This window comes from Erythrolamprus reginae, chromosome 11, assembly GCF_031021105.1.
Source record: "Erythrolamprus reginae isolate rEryReg1 chromosome 11, rEryReg1.hap1, whole genome shotgun sequence".
Taxonomy (NCBI): Eukaryota; Metazoa; Chordata; class Lepidosauria; order Squamata; family Dipsadidae; genus Erythrolamprus; species Erythrolamprus reginae.
In genome coordinates, this window is record NC_091960.1 from 1,133,318 (window position 1) to 1,152,904 (window position 19,587).

Sequence of the window (19,587 nt, forward strand, 5' to 3'; positions counted from 1 at the left end):
TTTAAAAGCAACCTACTTGCTTTATCTGGATCCTCCTGTTAAAACTCTAAAAGAATAGAAGAGTTCCATCTGCAAAAGGCAAATATATGCAAATATATTTTGTATAGATGAAAAAAACCCCAAACCATTCCACCCTCAACACCGTTCAAAATTTGCTCTTTGAAGAAGTCCACCTGTATATTCATGCTTCTCTGTTCTTACCTATGGGTGTGACTTTTTCATGCGTTAACTGCCACCCCAGTGCAAACCATAAACGATCTAAGTTCTAGTTCAGGGTTCTTCAAACTTGGCAGCTTTAAGACTTGTGGACTTCAACTGCCAGAAGCTGGTTGGTGGAATTCTGGGAGTTGAAGTCCACAAGGCTTAAAGGTACCAAGTTTGGAGGCCTCTGCTCTGGATAAACTCAGGGGTCTTGTCTGAAAGAAGACTCGAGACTACAACCTACGTTTCTGCTCACCAATGACATTTATCTGCACATTAGATCCGAAACCAAAATTGCAGTTCACCGTAGTTACGTCTAGTTGAAACCAGGTAGTTTTGAAAATCTTGGATTGAAACTTACTAACATCAACAATCCCATAATTTGGGGAACGAAATCGAAAACCAGATCTCGTTGGAACTTGTTCCTATCCATTGGCTGGAGGGGTCTTCAGCTTCCCAGGGCAGTCTATCTGCAGAACATGTCCACCAGCTGCTTTTGAGGCCACCTGTTCAAGTCCCGGACACTCAAGTGGGTGTAGAGTTGGAGCTTTGCAGTCTGGTAAGTTGTGGCTTGAACCTGAGCAAAGAAAAGAGAAACAAACCTTGAGTGTCTCTTGGATGTTCTTCTGGTGTTTCTCAGCCTTGGCCACTTTAACAGGCGTGGACTTCCACTCCCAGAATTCCCCAGCCAGCATTAAAGTCTAGACAACTTAGAAAAAAATGCTGGCTGGGGAATTCTGGGAGTGGAAGTCCACACCTGTTAAAGTGGCCAAGGTTGAGAAACATAAGTCTAAGAGGAACGTTCAAGAGATACTCAACTCGGGAGTCCACTTTCGTTGATCTAACAAACCAAAGGCAACAGTGACTACTGGTGAAAACTGTCCAAACATTTGCTTAACCATGGTTTCTTGAATTAAGAGGAAGTCTACCCCTCTTAAAGTTGCCAAGTTGGAGAAACTCTAGCCTAGGAGGAACGTTCAAGAAATACTAAATCTGAGGTCCACCTCCTTTGACTCAGGAAACAAACTAAGGACTCATACTGTACAAACATTTGCTTAATTATGGTTTCTTGCATTAGGTCAACCCAAAGAGAGGAAGTCTACCCCTCTTAAAATTACAAGGTTTGAGAAACGTTCAAGAGATACTCAACTTGAGGTCTACCACCCTTAAATTAAGAAGCAAACAAAGGACTCCTCATACTTAACCATGGCTTCTTAAATTAAGTGCACCAAAGGTGGGATGGTGTGTACAATGCATTAAACCACAACCCAACCATTCCCGTGGGGAGACCAGAAGGATGGAGATCAGGTTCAAAGGTTCACCTTGGCTTCATGATACGTGGAAAACAACGCCAAGTCCTCCCTCTTCATCTCCTGGGCCACTTTCCTGAAGGAGTTCAACATGGCAGCTTTACAGACACGACTGGGTCGGGACTCGCCTCCTGAATTTGCAATGCTGGGGAGGGAACACAGAGTAACAACCGTCGGAAGGGACCTTGGAGGTCTTCTACTCCAACCCCTTCTGCTCAGTCAGAAAACTCTACGCCATTTCAGACAAACGATTGTCCAGTCTCTTCGCTGCGGAGGACCTGGAGTGAATCTTTCAGCCAGGGAACAAAAACCAACTTTTGAGTCCATTCTTTTCCAATCCGATGGACCATTGGATCAACAAAACCAGAGACAGGAACACTGGGTTGGAGACAAACTTATTGAAAGAAAATAATGACTCTTTTATAATAGGTCATTAATGTTCTGTCCGCCCGGTTAATTAGCAGTAATTAAGACCCAAGGAATACTTGGAAGCAAATCAGTTTTGTCAATTGGAATTGTCAATCCCAAATCAGTTTTGCCAATCCCAAATCAATCTCGTCAATCTCATCGATTTCAAATTAATCTCGTCAATTTCAAGTCAGTCTCCAATCAATTCCAACTCACCCCCAAATTCATCTCCTAAATCCCAAATCAACCATCCTAAATCAAACTCAAACCACCCAACCAGTAAAGACTAGTTTTGGGTGTCCCCACCCCTCCCCCTCTGTCCCCATTGCCTCCCCCCCATCCCTCAGCCCCCCCCCCCCCACTTACTCCCTCTTGGCCTTCCCGACGGCTCCGTTCACACATTCCAGCCCCTCGTCTCCTGCGCACCAGTTCAGGCTCAGCAAACCGCGCTCTGATGGGGAGTTGAGGGGGGTCGTGGGGGGCCCCTTGAAGAGGTAGATCTTCTGGGGACCATAGGGTTTGGGCACGCCATCCTCCGGCCCCAGCTGGACACGCTCGTTGAGGACGCGGTAGAGAGTGTCGTGGTTGTGATAAGGGTCAGCTGAAAACACAGACGTCCAAAAGCGACGAGAGAGGCAGAGAGGAAACACGGGTCAGGGCAACGTTCATAAAGTCCTCGACTTACAACCACGGCCCAACATATCCGATATCTGGACATAGAGTCTCTACTCACAGTCACTCAAGTCGGGGACTCCTTCTGCCCACTTATTATTATTATTATTATTATTGTTGTTGTTGTTGTTATCATCATCATTATTACTATTACTATTATTATTAATTAGACTTGTATGCAGCCCCTATCCAAGGACCCTGGGCGGCTCACAACATACAATATAAAACAATATATGTACAAATCTAATAATTAAAACTATAACTAAAATCCCATTATCTTAAAAAACAATCAATATTCCACAATTATATCCATACATAACATTTAATGGCCAGAGAAGAAGGGGCCATGATCTAGCTGCCCCATGCCTGGCAACATAAATGGGTCTCAAGGGTCTTGCGAAAGGCGAGGAGGGTGGGGGCAGTTCGAATCTCCGGAGGGAGCTGGTTCCAGAGGGCCGGGGCTGCCACAGAGAAGGCCCCACCAAATAACATTGTCTGGTCGACGGGACCTGGAGAAGGCTGACTCTGTGGGACCTTATTGGCCGCTGGGATTTGTGCGCCATGCCCTTATCACCTCGAGGCTCGACTAGTATAATGCTCTCTGCATGGGGCTACCTTCGAAGAGCGTTTCTGGACAAAATTCAAAGTGTTGGTTATGACCTATAAAGCCCTACATGGCATCGGACTAGATTACTTACGGGACTGCCTCCGGCCACATGAATCCCAGCAAACGGCCAGGTCCCACAGTCGGCCTTCTACATGTCCCATCAACTAGACAATATTGCTTGGTGGAGCCTAGGGGAAGAGCCTTCTCTGTGGGGGCCCCGGCTCTCTGAAATCAGCTCCTCCCAGATTTTATTGTAATTTCCAGGTGGGGGGGTTATGTTATACGCTGCCCCGAGTCTTCGGAGAGGGGCGGCATAGAAATCAATCAATCAATCAATCAAACAAACAATCACCTAGGACGATGCTGGTGATGTACACGGGATGAAGGAAGTGGCTGAGCAGGGCCCCTTGGACCCCCAGGACGGTCCAGCAGCTCAGCTTGTCGCTGCCGGGGGCAGAGTAGACGTGGGCGCGCAGCATGGTGGGGCTGCAATTCGAGACGGGATTCAACTGCCCCTTGACATTGACGTGCAGCTCGACCGAAGGGGTGGACTTCGATAAAGGGGAGCTGGGAGGGAGGAAGCAAAGGCGGAGGGGGAGGGGAGGTCAGCCGGCAGGGAAAAAAGAGGGCGCGACGCTTGGATCTGCAACCCCCCAAATCCTGAGCTCGCCGGAACGGTTCCACCTGATACACTGCTCATGCGGTGGAAGTGATGGGCCGGAGCCTTGAAGCCACGAGGGTCAACAGGTTAAAACTCAACCCCGACAAGACTGAGCGGCTGTGGGTCAATTCCATCCGCCCATCTTTGGTCCTGGGGGGAGAAGCAGTTCCCACTTGGGAGTCCTCCGAGATCCACAGCTGTGGCTAGGGGGGCTTTGGCCCAAGTCCCTCTTGTCTACCAGTTGCGGCCCGACCTCGACCAGGAGTTCTATTCTATTCTATTCCATTCCATTCCATTATTCTGTTCTGTTCTATTCTATTCTATCACCTAACTTTCCCCTTAAACTGTCCACTGTTGACCTCTCCCGATTCCTAAGAGGTCAGTAAGGGACGTGCATCAGTGCACCAGCGTGCCTTCCGTCCCCTGTCCAAATGTTTCTCTCTTACTAGTATTACGTACATAAATATTGTTATATCTTTGTATACCACCAATACGTACTTGACAAAACAAACCAACAGACAAAATAAAACAAATTTCGTATCTTCTAAACCAGTGTTTCCCAACCTTGGCAACTTGAAGATATTTGGACTTCAACTCCCAGAATTCCCCAGCCAGCATTCGCTGCTCTAAACACTGGAAGATGCACTCCATACTTCCTGGCTACGCCAACTCCCACCCCGCTCTGACCCCGCCCCCTTTTCCCACCCCCTAACCCCGCTCTGGACCCTGCCCCAGCGTTCCCACGATACTCACTGGAGTTTTTTCACCGCTCCGTCCGGCATTTGGCTCAGGTAGAGGTGCAGGTAGCATCGGGGCTTCAGTCTCAGGTGTTGCCCACCTTCCGCCCGGCAGAAGATGCCCTGTTCGGACACGGCCGGATCCTGGCTACAGCACAGCAGGAGCTGCTTGTACAAATATCTGAGGACGGAGCAGAATCGGAGGGGAATTGTGGGGTGACATAGATTGGGGGTACATAGGGAGGTTATTCAATAGGGACGCCCATTAAACAGGGACTACAGATAGTTCGGGACTTACTTACTTACTTACTTACTTACTAACTAAGTTAGTATACCCCCACCCCCACCCCCAGAAATTACAATAAAATCTGGGAGGAGCTGATTTCAGAGAGCCGGGGCCCCCACAGAGAAGGCTCTTCCCCTAGGCCCCACCAAGCAATATTGTCTAGTTGATGGGACATGTAGAAGGCTGACTGTGGGACCTGACCGTTTGCTGGGATTCATGTGGCCGGAGTCTTCGGAGAGGGGCGGCATACAAATCTAATAAATTATTATTATTATTATTATTATTATTATTATTATTATTATTAAGTTACTGACCTCATCAGGGCCCGGCGAGCCACCACCAGGCCATGCAAGTCGTGGACTTTCCGCCCGTCAAATTCCATCCAGCCGCCGTAGCAAACGTCTCCGGTCCCCAAGGCCACCAGCTCGTAGGTCTCTTGGAAGGGGCCTTGGCTGTCGGCCGCCTCTTCAAAGGAAATTCCCATTTATTCCATTGAGCGCATGGCATCGACAATCACTGACACAACAACACTAATGAAACATGTCACTCGTACTGGCCTTGGGGTGACCCTACACTGGGGCTGACCCTTAGGCTGAGCTGGGCATCCTTGCAAGCTCCTTAAAACCCACCTCTGCCATCAGGCATGGGGCAACTGAGATATTCTTTCCCCCTGGGCCTTTGCAATTCACGTATGGTATGTTTGCATGTAGGGATGTTTGGTTTTACAATAAGGGTTTTTAGTTGTTTCAGTATTGGATTTGCATGCTGTTTTTTGTTACTGTTGTTAGCCGCCCCGAGTCTACGGAGAGGGGCGGCATACAAATCCAATCAATCAATCAATCAATAAAATAAATAAAATAAATAAATAAAAATAAACAAATAAACAAACAAATAAACAAAAAATAAAATAAATAATAAATAAATAAATAAAATAAATAATAAATAAATAAATAAAATAAATAAAATAAATAAAATAAATAAAATAATTTATTTAATTAATTAATTAATTTTATTTATTTTATTTTATTTATTTTATTTTATTTAGGGGCTCACCTCGCTCCAGGATGAAGGCTGCCACGTTGCCCAAACAGTCACGGTAGAACGGCTCTTGTGCGAGAAGCATTTCGCACACGACTTTGGTGATGGCCGCGCATCGCTCCTGATGGAAGGACTCTGCGGAAGGAAGACCACCAGGTGGATCAGGCTGGACACCTGCTCACCCCACCTTGTAGGACAGATCCCCTGTCCTTGTTGAGCTCCTCAAGATCGGTCCAGAGCGAGGATCAAGTAGGTTCAGAAAGGAGGAGGAGGAAAGAGGGAGCAGAAATAGCGCTTAGACTTATATGCCACTTTCCGGTGCTTTTCCAGCCCTCTCTAAGCAGTTTACAGAGAGTCAGCGTATTTGCCCCCAACAATCTGGGTCCTCATTTGACCCACCACGGAAGGATGAAAGACTGAGTCAACTTTGAGCCCGTGGTGAGATTCGAACTGCCAAACTGCAGGCAGACGGCTGTCAGCAGAAGTAGCCTGCAGTAACCACCGCAGCACCATAGCATTTGAGGAAGAGGAGGAGAGGAAGGGGCTGTGGGGTCCCAGAGCGCTCTCTGGGCTTGGTGGCTTTCTTGCAGACGTTTCGTGACCCAACTAGGTAACTTCATCAGGGCCAAAAGGGGGCAGAGGTTGAGGAGAGGAAGAGGAGGAGGAAAAAGCAGGAAGAGGGATGAGAGAAAGGCAGAAGGAGGAGGAAGAGGAGGGGTACAAATCTTGCAAAGCTGCTGGCAAGGAGGAGACCTCAAGAGCATAATACAGCTGCTGCCCCACTCAATGTTGAATTGGGATTGTGGGACCCCCAAGGATGCTGCAAACGGTCCCAACGGTTAAAAAACCCCTCCCTTTTTTTTCAGTGCCGTTGGGGGCGCTGCATTCAAGACCCCCCCCTCTTGCTGGTCTCTCTGCAATCCCACCCCCACCCTGGGACCCCGCCCACCCTGGGACCCCCCCTCCCCTCCCAGTCCCCCCTCTTCCCGCCCACCTCTCTCGGCGGCCTCCCGGGGCGGCTGGAGGACTTGGCGGGCGCGCGGGGGCCCCTGCTGCTCCTCCCTCCAGGCGGGGGGGCTCTGGCCGGGTCCTTTCCAAGAGGGCGGGGGCAGGCTCTCCTCCCGGCAGTTGGCCCCCTCCATGCCTCCCCCTCTTTCCCTGCAAAACAAAAAAAAGGGGGGACGGGAAGCACCGACTGGACCCGCTGCAAATTGCAAGCCGGTGAAAGGGGGGGGGCTGGATTCCAACTCCCAGAATCCCCCGCGCCAGTGGCGGACAAGGCAGCACGTGCGGAGGGCGCCCGCTTGCAACAGGTGGCGGGAAGGGAGCCCGGCCACGCCCCCCTGCTTCCCCGGGGGTGGGAGCCAGCCAATCAGGAGCGCGGATTCCAAGCCGTGCAGGCTTTGCAGGGGGCTGCGTGGCTTCTCCAGCTGGACTTCAAGTCCCAGAATCCCCCAGTCCGCCTGCAATGGAAGTGGATTCTCTATTTTTATTTTTATTTTTTGCAAGCTGGCCTCGAACGTCTTGCAGATGGAAAAACTGGAAAACCCTCCGCTTTTAAAAGAGTTTGTTTTTTGTTTGATTCCATTTTTATTAAGGTTTTTTGTTAATAAAATCCCAGCGACCGATAAGGTCCCACAGAGTCGGCCTTCTCCGGGTCCCATCAACTAAGCAATGCCTTCTCTGTGGTGGCCCCGGCCCTCTGGAATCAACTCCCCTCGGATCGCCTGCCTTTCGCAAGTTGTTGAAAACTCACCTTTGCTATCAGGCATGGGGAAATTGACATCTCCCCTAACTACTGTTTTATGTATGGTTTGATTGGGTTGTGTGATTATTTTATTAAGGGTTTTTAAATTGTGTTTTTGGATATTGGATTTGTACTTTGTTGTTATTGTTGTGAGCCGCCCCAAGTTCTCGGAGAGGGGCGGCATACAAATGTAATAAATTATTATTAATTAAATTATCATTCATTATTATTGTATCCTTAAGATTTTTATTAATATTGTTTCTTCATTGCTTATTTGTACCTTAGGACAATCATTGCTGAACCTTATGATTCTTGACAATTCTTGATTCTTTAATGTCCACTGAGAGCATCTGCACTAAAGACAAATTCCTTGTGTGTCCAATCACCCTATAGCCTAGGCCAATAAAGAATTCTATAAAGAATCCTATCCCCCCCACCCCCCAAAAAAAGACCTCAGATCGAGTGTTTATTAGATCTATTTATTATAATTTATTATAATTTTCCTCTGCTAAGCAGCTCTCCTTGGTCATATTCGTTCAGATTGGAAGGTTTCCTCTATTGTTTTTCATGTTTAAATACAATAAACTGAGAACTAACTGGCATTTATTTATTATTTAATTATGTAACTAAGTACATATGTAATTATTGATGAAATGAAAATAGGTTTTAGGATGTTTTATTAATTTTTTTAATATAAGAGATTCCATAAGCATAACATTAGGCATTGATGGTATAGGTGTTTTCATGTATGTATGTTTTTCAAGTTGGAGAAAAATAAAATTATATCAGAGAACTAACTGGCATTTTCCAAAACTCTTCTGAACCCTGTTAATTCCAGCTGGCCACAGGTGGCAAATGGATTTAGTGGTGCTGGTTCCACAGTTGGCCACGGAGAGGGTTCAAATCTCCAAAGCCGTGGTAAGAAATGGCTGGGTGACCAACGTGGAGAACATTGTTGGAAATATCCCGCTGGCTGAGGATGATGGGTTTTCTTCCGGCTGCTCTCTCTCTCGTCACGGGCAGGGATGGCGGGGGTCCTTCTGACTGGGGGGTACGTATAAAATCCCCCTCTGAGCCCTGCAGGGGTAGTAAGGGGAGAGGCCCACGGGGGGCTCGGCCACGCAGCCCGTGGAGAAGTTGCTGAAGAGGGAAACCTTGATTTGAACCAGCAGCTGCCGCTCCTACGAACAAAGACGAAGGAGTCAAGAGGGCCACGTGGTGGGAGGGGCCCGCACTGCAGGGAGGGTAGCAAAAACCCACCTGCCTGTCTGTCACGCACTGCAGCTGGAACTGGGGTCCCAGGAGTGGCTCTAGGGCGTCCATGAAGGTGCTGAGCTGGGGAGAAAAGTCCAGAGAAAGGGAGGGGGACTATTTCGGCCATACTCTGCCGACCCCCAATTCTTCGGGAGCAAAGGAAAATAAACGGGTACCTCGTAACTCTGCCGGCAGGAGGGAATAATCTCAGCCTTTTCAAAAACCCTGCAATTAAAAAAAAAGGAAGCAAAGGGGTGCTAATTAATGCCAATTCATTTTGCCTTTCTCTGATATTTACTTTAAAAAACAGACTTTGCAAGTTAATCCTCTTTAAAGACCGAGATTCCTAGTTAAACTGAACGGAGCCATCTTCTCCCTGAAGCAGCCGCCTGCAGCCCCTTTGGCTAGAGATTGTATTTGCAAAATCTTATTTATTATTTAATCTCTTTTATTAATCAAATTTGTGCAGCCATGCTCATCTCCAGAGAAGAACCGGGGCATAATTTGATATGGGGAAGCTTGGCTAGAATCGTGGCAGAGGAAATATGCAGCAAATATATTTCACAATAAGATAATTTGAATCCTGGTGACCTTATGCATCTGGGGGGGCAAAGAGATTTTCCATAACCGTGATTTGCTAAACAAATCGTGCTGGGCTGCGATCTTACACTTTGCTCTTAGAAACATAGAAACATAGAAGATTGACTGCAGAAAAAGACCTCATGGTCCATCTAGTCTGCCCTTCTACTATTTCCTGAATTTTATCTTAGGATGGATCTGTGTTTATCCCAGGCATGTTTCAATTCAGTGACTGTGGATTTACCAACCACGTCTGCTGGAAGTTTGTTCCAAGCATCTACAATTCTTTCAGTCAAATAATATTTTCTCACGTTGCTTCTGATCTTTTCCCCAACTCACCTCAGATTGTGCCCCCTTGTTCTTAGGTTCACTTTCCTATTAAAAAACACTTCCCTCCTGAACCTTATTTAACCCTTTAACATATTCTAAAACCCAGCAAACCACCTTCTCGGTTGAGCGCATCTGGCCTTTGAAGGCTGACCGACCTGCATTTCCAGCGAAGTCACCCTTATTTCTGGGGGAGCCAGAAGTGGGAAACCCCCCTCCCTATTGGCAGAGGGGATTATTTAACCCAGATTTCAAGGTAACCTTTGTTTGTTTGTCTGTTTGTTGTATTTATCTACGGCTCACTCCAAAAGGGACTCAGAGCGGCTAACAATGATCATAAGTACAACGACAAAAATATAGCAATAAAATCAGCAGTGCAATAAAAGCAATAATATCCTACAAAACCTTTCATCCTCCCAATCAATCCTGAGTTCCAGAGCAACTCGACCACTTTCCCTTTAGAAAAGCCACTTGAAATTTCTGCTTCAGACTCACCTGTCAATATTGTATTTGGTGTGCAGGAAGAGTGCAGCGCCAAAGAATTTCTTCGGACTATTCAGGGATTCGATGCAGCCGCCGCAAGTCCCGTGTTTTTCCCATTCATTCTGCCTGGAAGAAGAGAAGGTGGCCTTGTGAATAACTGCTCGGCCACACACAAATATACAACCTGAATTAAAGTTTACTTTGAGAAATAACATATTCAGATAAACAATCATACACATAATAAGTCAGAATAACCATCCAAATATTACCAAGTACATAGTTTTTCTTGCCAGTTGTCCTTGTTATAATCAGTAAACAAAGATATGAAACCTAAACACATTGTAGCTATAATACATGACTACAATGCAGAGAAAATGCAGAGCTTGCTTAACAGTGAATAGCCCTTCACAGTGAATAGTATAGACCAGGGATAGGCATAGTTGGCTCTTCTATGACTCATGGACTTCAACTCCCAGAATTCCTGAGCCAATTATGCTAGCTCAGGAATTCTGGGAGTTGAAGTCCACATGTCCTAGAAGAGCCAACTTTGCCTGCCCCTGGTATAAACACAGAGAAACAAAGAGGAACAGAGAGGGTGAGTCCAGAAAAATAAGTATGAACTCTAGCTCCCTCCTGTGGCAGCCTGCAACACCTGCAGCCAACACATTGCCAATACAACAGTTACAGACAGAGTCCTAATAAAACTGGATTTACTTCTCAAGTCTCTTGCTTAGCAATGGAAATTCCAGTCCTACATCAAGGACTGCAGCTTTTCAGTAGCTACGTATTGTAGCTTAAGATGGGGGATTTCAACGCCCAGAATTCCCCATGCTGGGAGTTGAAGTCCACACATCTTAAAAGAGATATCCACGGCCCCAAACCAGTCCTCTGTTGCCAGGGTCATTTCCCTGATATGAAACCCCAGATGGAAGGACCCGTGTCCCTCATCACTTCTTCTCTGTCCTCATCCACCCCCACCCCATCCACCGGACAGCCCCAGGGTCACCCTTGTCTTCTAACTGGGATTACCAGAACTGGAAGTTACTGAGATTGGTGAAAGTTGGCCAATAACGGTTCAATTCGGGCACCAGGTTCTGCAAGAAGGAGGGAAAAAAGATAGATAAGTATAGAGACATCGGCCACCGGTTGTGTTCGGAATAATAGAGGGACCTTGGAGGTCTTCTAGTCCAACCCTTCCCCCTCGTGCCAGAGGTGTCCAACCTATAAGCTCCTGTGCTATGTTTTTTTTCCAACATCCAGAAATGTAAGTTGTTATTATTATTATTGTTGTTATTATTTATTAGATTTGTATGCCGCCCATCTCTTAAGACTCGGAGTTGATCTTCTTGTATTGAATCAGCTGTGCTGTGGCCAGGCCACTCTGGGTGATTGGATAAAAGGGCCCGGCCAAACAACGAGAATACAATGCCCATGAGCCTGCTGACGCCCTTAGCACGACGCACCGTCAGGTCGGAAGGGAAGAGGTGCCAATACGGACAGCATTTCTGGACGTCACTGGGCCTGTGGAGAGAAAAGGGTGGAGGAGGCACCATCCCAACCGTAGGCCTCCCTTCCTCAACTTCTCTGGGGAAAACTCCGTTTCCCAGGGTGCCCTGGATGGGAGCCACCATGGTCGACACAGGGTTGGAAGAGGGAAAGGCAGGTGTTTCATTGCAGGTGGGGAAGCTCACCATAATCCATGGATGGTCCAGTTCTTTGCCTCCCCGGACATGACGCAGCCATATTTGCTCGGTAGAGACTTCGAACACATATATATATATATATATATATATATATATATATATATATATATATATATATATATATATATATATGTATATATGATACAATATGTATAACTGGATAAAATATGTGTCTTTTCTTTTATGTCCACTGAGAGCATCTGCACCAAAGACAAATTCCTTGTGTGTCCAATCACATGTGGCCAATAAAGAATTCTATTCTATCCTATCCTATCCTATCCTATTCTATTCTATTCTAAATATAATAAAGTATTAGTAAGAATAAGATGATGGAGAGAGAAGAAGGATATCTCTCTTGCTTTTAACTGTGTTTATGTTTTTCTTTTCCTTTTGATCTGATAATAAATATAAATATAAAAATATGACTTTAACAATCGAGTTGTCGAAGCGTGGAACTCATTATCAGGCTCAATAGTGTCAACCCCTAACCCCCAACATTTCTCCCTTAGTCTATCCACGATTGACCTCTCCAAGTTCCTAAGAGGCCAGTAAGGGGCGTCCATAAGTGCACTGGTGTGCCTTTCGTCCCCTGTCCAATTGTCTTTCCTTTCTCTCACTTATCATATATGTTTTCTTCCTCTCATATATTTTCTCTTCTATTTTACATATCTTTATATATATTACTTCATGTCTATTCTCTTCCATATGTATTGTGTATTGGAGAAATGAATGAATAAATAAATAAAAATATAGATGTATACATTTGTGACGACACCGTAGCGATACTGTACATTTTTTTAATTTGTTTTTTAGGCAAAATAAAAGAGGAAAAGAGAAGAAGAAATAACATTGTGGGTTCCTGAGTGCTGGCATTTCACGACCGAACTAGATTACTTGATCAGTGCTAAGGAGAAGCACCGAAGTACTGGTGACGTTGCCTAGTTGGGTCACGAAACGTCTGCCGGAAAGCACAGCAGCTCCGAGAGCAGCCAGTCCAGCCCTGGGCTATAAACATTTCTCTTCAATTTGGTAAAAATAAAATTGATACTCTCTTCGCTGTCCTGATAACACCAAATGATTCACCTGCTCATTCCGGGATCCAACCTCCCCCAGCCTTTGTCCAATCTGAAGGTGGTTTCAAAAAACGGATTGTAAATTTGATCCTGCCCCTCCCTTCTCTAACAAAATGTGAGAACTGTGTGATCCAATCTCATCCAGGAACCGGGAGGTGATCGGTTCCCACAGGTGGTTGAAATCCAATCCTAGATGAGCTCTTTGGGGGGCAAGGCATTGGTCCCCCTCCTCTTTGGAAGAACACCTGGTGGCCTGCTCACCACGCAGAAGGAGTTGGGCCACATCTGGACGAAGATCAGACAATCCCAAGGACAAAGCCTGTGAGAAGAGCCAACCACTGCATCCGAAGTCTTCAAACTTGGCAACTTTAAGCCTTGTGGCCGTCTGGGGTAGAAAGAGGGAAGTGGAGAGAATAAAGATGGACACAGATGAAGTAATATAAAGCAATCTGAAATGTGAGTTAATATTATTATTATTATTATTAACAACAACAACAACAGTGCCCTGGTGTGCCTTTCGTCCCCTGTCCAATTGTCTTTCCTTTCTCTCACTTATCATATATATATTTTCTTTCTTTCATATACCCTCTCCTCTAAGCTCACTTTACCCTTCTATATATTACTACATGTCTATTTTTCTTCCTATGTATTTATGTATTGGACAAATGAATAAATAAATAAAATAAAAATAGAGTTGGAAGGGACCTTGGAGGACTTCAAGTCCAACCCTACACTATTTCAGACAAATGGTCATCCAACATCTGCTTAAAAGCTTCCAGTGTTGGAGCATTCACAACTTCTGGTGGCAAGCTGTTCCACTGATTAATTGTTCTAACTGTCAGGAAATTTCTCCTTAGTTCTAAGTTGCTCCTCTCCTTGTTTAGTTTCCACCCATTGCTTCTTGTTCTGCCCTCAGGGGCTTTTTGTAGTCTATTGTATTATTGTCTAGTCTATTGTAGTTAGCCTATTGTATTTGAAAAATGATATATGGTTGTATACATATATTAAGATGTATTGAAGATATATAAAGTTGTATGTTGAATGTGGAGAAATGTGTTTTTTAAAAACTTGGGACAAAAAAAAAGACTTGTGGACTTCAACTTCCAAAGTTATGAAGTCCAAAAGTCTTAAAGTTTCCATGTTTGGGGACCCCTGCACTAGAACATTCTGCCTAGGCGCCCCCAGCCTTGACCCTTGCGAGATGTCCCACCTACCTCGAGTGGTCTTTCTCCGACTTCTCCCACACCTTCTCCAAGATCAAGAGGTACAAGAAAGAGCTGGTGAAGAGGAAACCCAACATGGCCAACTTCAACGGCATGTCTGCAAGGAAAGCAGAAGGCGGTCAGATGGGGAATGGGTCATCTCCTGGTATATCCTACCAGGCCAGGAGACCTCATGTTCTTCAGAGGATCCAAGAAGAGGACAAAGAATGAGAAGTTCTGGCAGTAGAACCTCTACCGCAGAAGATTCTACATTTGGTCGGTGAAGTCTTCCTGGGAAGGTAAAGGGTGCCCACAATGCTGGAGGACCTCTGACCACCATGGATGGTTCACTGCTGCAGTTCCTGGGTCAACGTTGGCCAACAGCTTCTCCCCCACCACACCAGCACAGTGAGTAGCCTACCTGCTTAGCGCCCCACCAAGATCCAGACACCAACTTTCTCTGCAAGAAGAAGCCTCCAGCTGCTTTCACTTCTGCATACATGGGGAGGAACCGGGGCTCAGCTGTGACCCACGAGGCCCCACGTCCTCCTGAGATGATGGGCTGCTAGAAGAAGCAGGTGGGTGGAGATCTCTTGGTTTCACTCAACGGCTTAAGGGGCAGTTGGACATTTGAAAATGGACGGATTTCAATGCCCAGAATTCCCCCAGCAAGCATGACAGTGGGGATGGTCTCCTTATCAGCGGTCCCCAAAGTTGGCAACTTTAAGACTTCTGGACTACAACTCCCAGAATTCCACAGGTCTTAAAGTGGCCACTGTTTGGAGATTCCTGCTCTCAGTTGGGAATTCTGGGAATTGAAGTTCACAAGCCTTAAAGTGGCCAAGTTTGGAAATTTATCTATCTATCTATCTATCTATCTATCTATCTATCTATCTATCTATCTATCTATCTATCTATCTATTTGCTTACTTACTTACTTACTTACTTACTTACTTACTTACTTACTTACTTACTTACTTACTTACTTACTTACTTACTTAATTGGATTTTTATGCCGCCCCTACCCAAGAATCAGGTCAACAGAGTTGAAAGGGACCTTGCAGGTCATCTAGTCCAACTCCTTGCCCAAGCAGGAGATCCTAGAGTCGGGGTGGTGCAGTGCTTAGAGTGCAGCCCTGCAGGCTCCTTCAGCTAACTGCTAGCTGTAGTTCAGCAGTTCAAATCTCGCCACCGGCTCAAGGTGGACTTGGCCTTCCATCCTTCCGAGGGGGGTCAAATGGGGACCCAGATTGTTGGGGGCAAGAGGCTGATTCTGTCAACCGCTTAGAGAGGGCTGGAAAAGCACCAGGAAGCGGTCTATAGGTCTAAGTGCTGTTGCTATTGCTACGTCTGCCTCTACCTAGGATCTTTGCCCTATGCCATTCCAGACAACTGGTTGTCCAGCCTCTTCGTGAAAACTTCCATCGAGGGAGCACTTTGGGGCAGGGGTCTTTAAATCTGGTACCATGGGGGAAGGTCTCCTTCACTTTCTCCCCCTTTGGATGTGGGGTGGGAAGGGGGTGGGAAGAGGCTCCGTTGCAACTAGTATTTTGACCCTCCCAGCTTCCCTTACTCCTGGCATCTGGTCAAGCTGCTCCTTCCAGCTGTCTCCACCCCCGTCAGCTGTTTTGGCACTACCAGGAGTATCCTTGGAGAGGCCCCCGCAGAGGACAAGGCCCACCGCGAAAGAGCAAAGCCGAGACCCAGGAGAACATGAGACCCTTGCTGGTAAAAACGGAATTTGGTGGGTGGAAGAAAAAGGCCGGTCGCTGCAGCCCCCTCCCGGGCTCCAGGGCTACTTCTCAGCAGTTGCGCAAAGGACTCCAAACAGACGGTGCCCTTTGGCCGTGCAAGTCGCACAAACAAAAGTTGTGGAGGAGCAACAGGTCTCCAGCTGTAGCTCCAACTCTGGGTGGGTGGGAGGCGAGGCAGCTGCCACCTCTGCTCGAGGGAAAGAAAGAGGTCTCCATTCTGCTTTTGGGGGGAGAGAAAAGAACACGCAGGAAGTGCAGGTGGGTTTGAGGGGCCGAGGGTGTTTTGCACATATTTACTTGCAAAAAGCAGAAGTTGGGGGGGGGGGGGAATCATGGGGGACACCTGGATCCTTTCACAGCTAAAGTCCCTTCTGCCTCCAGAACTGCCTCCTGCAGCACGAATCCCAGCGAACAGTTAGGTCCCACAGAGTTGGCCTTCTCCAGGTCCCGTTGACTAAACCATGTCGTCTGGCGGGACCCAGGGGAAGAGCCTTCTCTGTGGCAGCCCCTGCCCTCTGGAATCAACTCCCCCCGGAGATCAGAACTGCCCCCCACCCTCTTTGTCTTTCGTAAATTGCTTAAGACCCACCTGTATCGCCAGGCATGGGGGAATTGAGACATCTCCCCCAGGCTTATATAGTTTTATGTGTGGTGTGCTTGTGTTGTATGGTTTTAAATAAAAGGTTTTTAGATTTTTTTTTTTAATATTAGATTTGTTACATTGCCATATTGTTGTTATTATTATTGTTGTGAGCTGCCGCAAGTCTGCAGAGAGGGGTGGCATGCAAATCTAATTAATAATAATAATGATTATTATTATTATTATTATTATTATTGTGGTGGTTGTTATTATTATTATTTTCTATATTATTTTCTATATTCTATTCTATTTATTCTCTATTATTTTATTATTCTATTCTATTTTCTACTATTCTCTACTATTAGCTGCTCCGAGTCTCCGGAGAGGGTCGGCATACAAATCTAATAAATTAAATTAAATTATTCTATTATTCTCTACTCTATTCTATATTCTATATATTCTATATTCTTTTCTATTCTCTCCATATTCTATATTCTATATATTCTATGTTCTACATTTTATATATTCCATATTCTATATTCTATTTTTTCTCCTTGGTGGATTTGTAAAAAAACAGAAGAAGGAGAAGGGTGTTTTTGGGGAGCCCAAATCTTTATTGCAGCTTATTTTGTTTACAGGTGAGTCGCTTGCAGTCCCTTCGATGCTTCTCCACCTCCAGACGGCAAATGGAGAACAAGGTGCATCAATATCAGAAGCTCTTCCAGGTGAGACGCCGGGCGCACCCCCACAGCCCTTGTGCCCCCATTTGCGGCTGCCGGGCTGTCAACCCGAGTGCGGGGGGCAGACGGAGCTACCACCTGCAGCCGAGCCCTTAAAAGCCCCCACTGGCATCGCGCTGGTTGCATCAGAATTTCCGTTGTTAAGCAGGTTGCGCTCGAGAAAATATTATTTTACGGAAAGAGTAGTAGATGCTTGGAACAAACTCCCAGCAGACGTGGTTGGGAAATCCACAAGAACTGAATTTAAACATGCCTGGGATAGACATCCATCCATCCTAAGATAAAATACAGGAAATAGTATAAGGGCAGACTAGATGGACCATGAGGTCTTTTTCTGCTGTCAATCTTCTATATTTCTATGTTTCTAAAACTTTAAGGCTTAAAAAAAAAAAGAGGGACTCTGATATGGCGAGGAGGAGCATGCGCCTCCCATGCACTGCGCCAGGGAGAGAAATGGCAGGAAACTGGCCGGGCCTTTGTGCCGCTCACAAATTTCCTGGGAAATTTTTCCGGGCTCGTGTTCTTAAGTAGAAAATGGTTCTTGAGAAGAGGCCAAAAAAAATTGAACACCTGGTTCTAATCTAGAACAGTTCTTAGGAAGAGGCATTCTTAAGTAGAGGTGCCACTGTACAGGAATAAAATAAAAAATAAATAAAGTCACCAGGATGAATTTCATAACTATGACAGGACTAGAACTCACAGTCGCCTGGTTTTCTTTTCTGGCGCTTTAACCAATAAACCAGCCTGGTTCTAGGTCTATTTGGGGGGCTACTCAACCAAGGCCCTTTTCAGGGGTGTGGATGTCACTGAATTAACTGGGGGGGGTCTCTCTTGTTCCCACCCCAGGAGGACAACGGTTTGCCAGTGCACCTGAAAAAGGGGATGTCTGATATGGTGATGTATCGCATCACCATGGCCATCGGAGCCTTTGGTGAGTGGACTCGACCCTTCCCCATCCGGGGGCTGAAATATGGGGGGGCTGCAGAGGTGTGGGTGGGGTTCACACACGCCCTTCAAAAAACTGCAAGATGGGAATCGAGGGGTTCACACGAAAGCAACGGTGACACCAACTGACAGCAGAGGGTTATGGGTAACATACGTATACATGGACCCACAAACAGTGATAGCTTGGCCATAGAAACCCAGCTGCTCCCCCTCCCACCAATAATTCAAGGGTGGGCATAAGGAGGCGCTATGGAAATAAGAGCCGCGGTGGCGCAGTGGTTAGAGTGCAGTACTGCAGGCTACTTCTGCTGACTGCCGGCTGCCTTGCAATTTGGCAGTTCGAATCTCACCAGGCTCCAGGTTGACTCAGCCTTCCATCCTTCCGAGGGGGTCAAATGAGGACCCAGATTGTTGGGGGCAAGAAGCTGATTCTGTAAACTAACCTTCCTTTCTTCCCTCCCTCGTTCCACCCATTTTTTATATCTTCCTTCCTTCCTTCTTTCCTGGGTCAAATGAGGACCCAGATTGTTGGGGGCAAGAGGCTGATTCTGTCAACCGCTTAGAGGGGGCTGGAAAAGCACTAAGAAAAGGGATAGAAGTCTACAGGCTATGGCAAGGAAGGAAGGAAGGAAGGAAGGAAGGAAGGAAGGAAGGAAGGAAGGAAGGAAGGAGAGAGAGAGACAAAGAGACAGAGACAAAGGAAGGAGGGAGGGAAGGAAGGAATAGCAATAGCATTTAGACTTATGGACCCTTCATGATGCTTTTACAGCATATGGTAGATAAGTCTAAATTCTATTGCTATTGCTAAATACAAGTCTGTTGCACCAGGCGCTCCAATTTTGATCACGTGACTGCAGGGATGCTGCGATGGTCATTAAGTGTGAAAAACGGCCATTGGTCATGTTTTCTGTTCACGCTGCAGCAGCTCGCAAAACAATCGGTCGTAAACGGATTTTAACTGGGTTTTAACTCAGCCTGTTTTCTCTCCAGGTGTTTGCTGGGCGCTCTACCGGATACATGAGCTTGGAAGAATCAAGAAGTAATGAGAAGGAAGCCCGGAGGGCAAGGCCCGATTCTCCCCCCCACCCAAACCCGGGACCCCCCTCTGCCCCCCCGGCTCCTCTCTTGAAAACCCCACAAGCAGAGAAGAGCAAAATCTTATTTTGGAGCGATTGCAAGATCAAACCAGCAAGGAAACGTCGGGTGGGGTTTTTTGTGTTTTTCCCAAAGTGTGTATGTTGATGCCTAGAGCGACACAAATAAAACAACACCACACCAAA

General features: G+C 46.4%; 3 protein-coding genes across 3 annotated transcripts; 1 reads left to right on the forward strand and 2 right to left on the reverse strand.

Annotated features, from left to right (window-relative positions):
* Positions 1–442: 442 nt before the first annotated feature.
* On the reverse strand, positions 443–7,272 carry ADAD2 (adenosine deaminase domain containing 2). Its single transcript, XM_070764123.1, has 8 exons — positions 6,915–7,272; positions 5,936–6,055; positions 5,197–5,347; positions 4,613–4,777; positions 3,551–3,765; positions 2,286–2,520; positions 1,524–1,656; positions 443–778 (listed from the first exon to the last, which is right to left on the reverse strand). The coding sequence occupies exons 1-8, from the start codon at positions 7,060–7,062 to the stop codon at positions 668–670; spliced, it is 1,278 nt and encodes a 425-aa protein (XP_070620224.1). The 5' UTR covers positions 7,063–7,272; the 3' UTR covers positions 443–667.
* Positions 7,273–8,327: 1,055 nt separating this feature from the next.
* LOC139174070 (ribonuclease Oy-like) lies at positions 8,328–15,139 on the reverse strand. The gene is made up of 10 exons (XM_070764124.1): positions 14,710–15,139; positions 14,301–14,406; positions 13,348–13,405; positions 12,002–12,069; positions 11,774–11,831; positions 11,340–11,404; positions 10,323–10,436; positions 9,098–9,146; positions 8,928–9,002; positions 8,328–8,848 (listed from the first exon to the last, which is right to left on the reverse strand). The coding sequence occupies exons 2-10, from the start codon at positions 14,402–14,404 to the stop codon at positions 8,681–8,683; spliced, it is 759 nt and encodes a 252-aa protein (XP_070620225.1). The 5' UTR covers positions 14,405–14,406; positions 14,710–15,139; the 3' UTR covers positions 8,328–8,680.
* COX7A1 (cytochrome c oxidase subunit 7A1) lies at positions 14,627–19,587 on the forward strand. Its single transcript, XM_070764597.1, has 5 exons — positions 14,627–14,696; positions 15,912–16,300; positions 17,261–17,347; positions 18,209–18,293; positions 19,298–19,587. Exons 1-5 carry the CDS (start codon positions 14,627–14,629, stop codon positions 19,348–19,350), a joined length of 684 nt encoding a protein of 227 aa, XP_070620698.1. The 3' UTR covers positions 19,351–19,587.

Coding starts and splice junctions, on each gene's coding strand:
- ADAD2 (XM_070764123.1), bottom strand. CDS start 7,062: ATGGAGGGGGCCAACTGCCGGGAGGAGAGCCTGCCCCCGCCCTCTTGG. Junction 5,348..5,935: donor AGCCTTCATCCTGGAGCGAG/GTGAGCCCCTAA, acceptor TTTCCTTTGAAG/AGGCGGCCGACAGCCAAGGC. Junction 779..1,523: donor CCACGTATCATGAAGCCAAG/GTGAACCTTTGA, acceptor TTCTTTGCTCAG/GTTCAAGCCACAACTTACCA.
- LOC139174070 (XM_070764124.1), bottom strand. CDS start 14,404: ATGCCGTTGAAGTTGGCCATGTTGGGTTTCCTCTTCACCAGCTCTTTC. Junction 11,405..11,773: donor TCTTCCCTTCCGACCTGACG/GTGCGTCGTGCT, acceptor TCCTTCTTGCAG/AACCTGGTGCCCGAATTGAA. Junction 10,437..11,339: donor CTCAGTAACTTCCAGTTCTG/GTAATCCCAGTT, acceptor CTCTTCTTCCAG/GCAGAATGAATGGGAAAAAC.
- COX7A1 (XM_070764597.1), top strand. CDS start 14,627: ATGGATGGTTCACTGCTGCAGTTCCTGGGTCAACGTTGGCCAACAGCT. Junction 16,301..17,260: donor AGAACACGCAGGAAGTGCAG/GTGGGTTTGAGG, acceptor TTTTGTTTACAG/GTGAGTCGCTTGCAGTCCCT. Junction 17,348..18,208: donor AATATCAGAAGCTCTTCCAG/GTGAGACGCCGG, acceptor TTCCCACCCCAG/GAGGACAACGGTTTGCCAGT.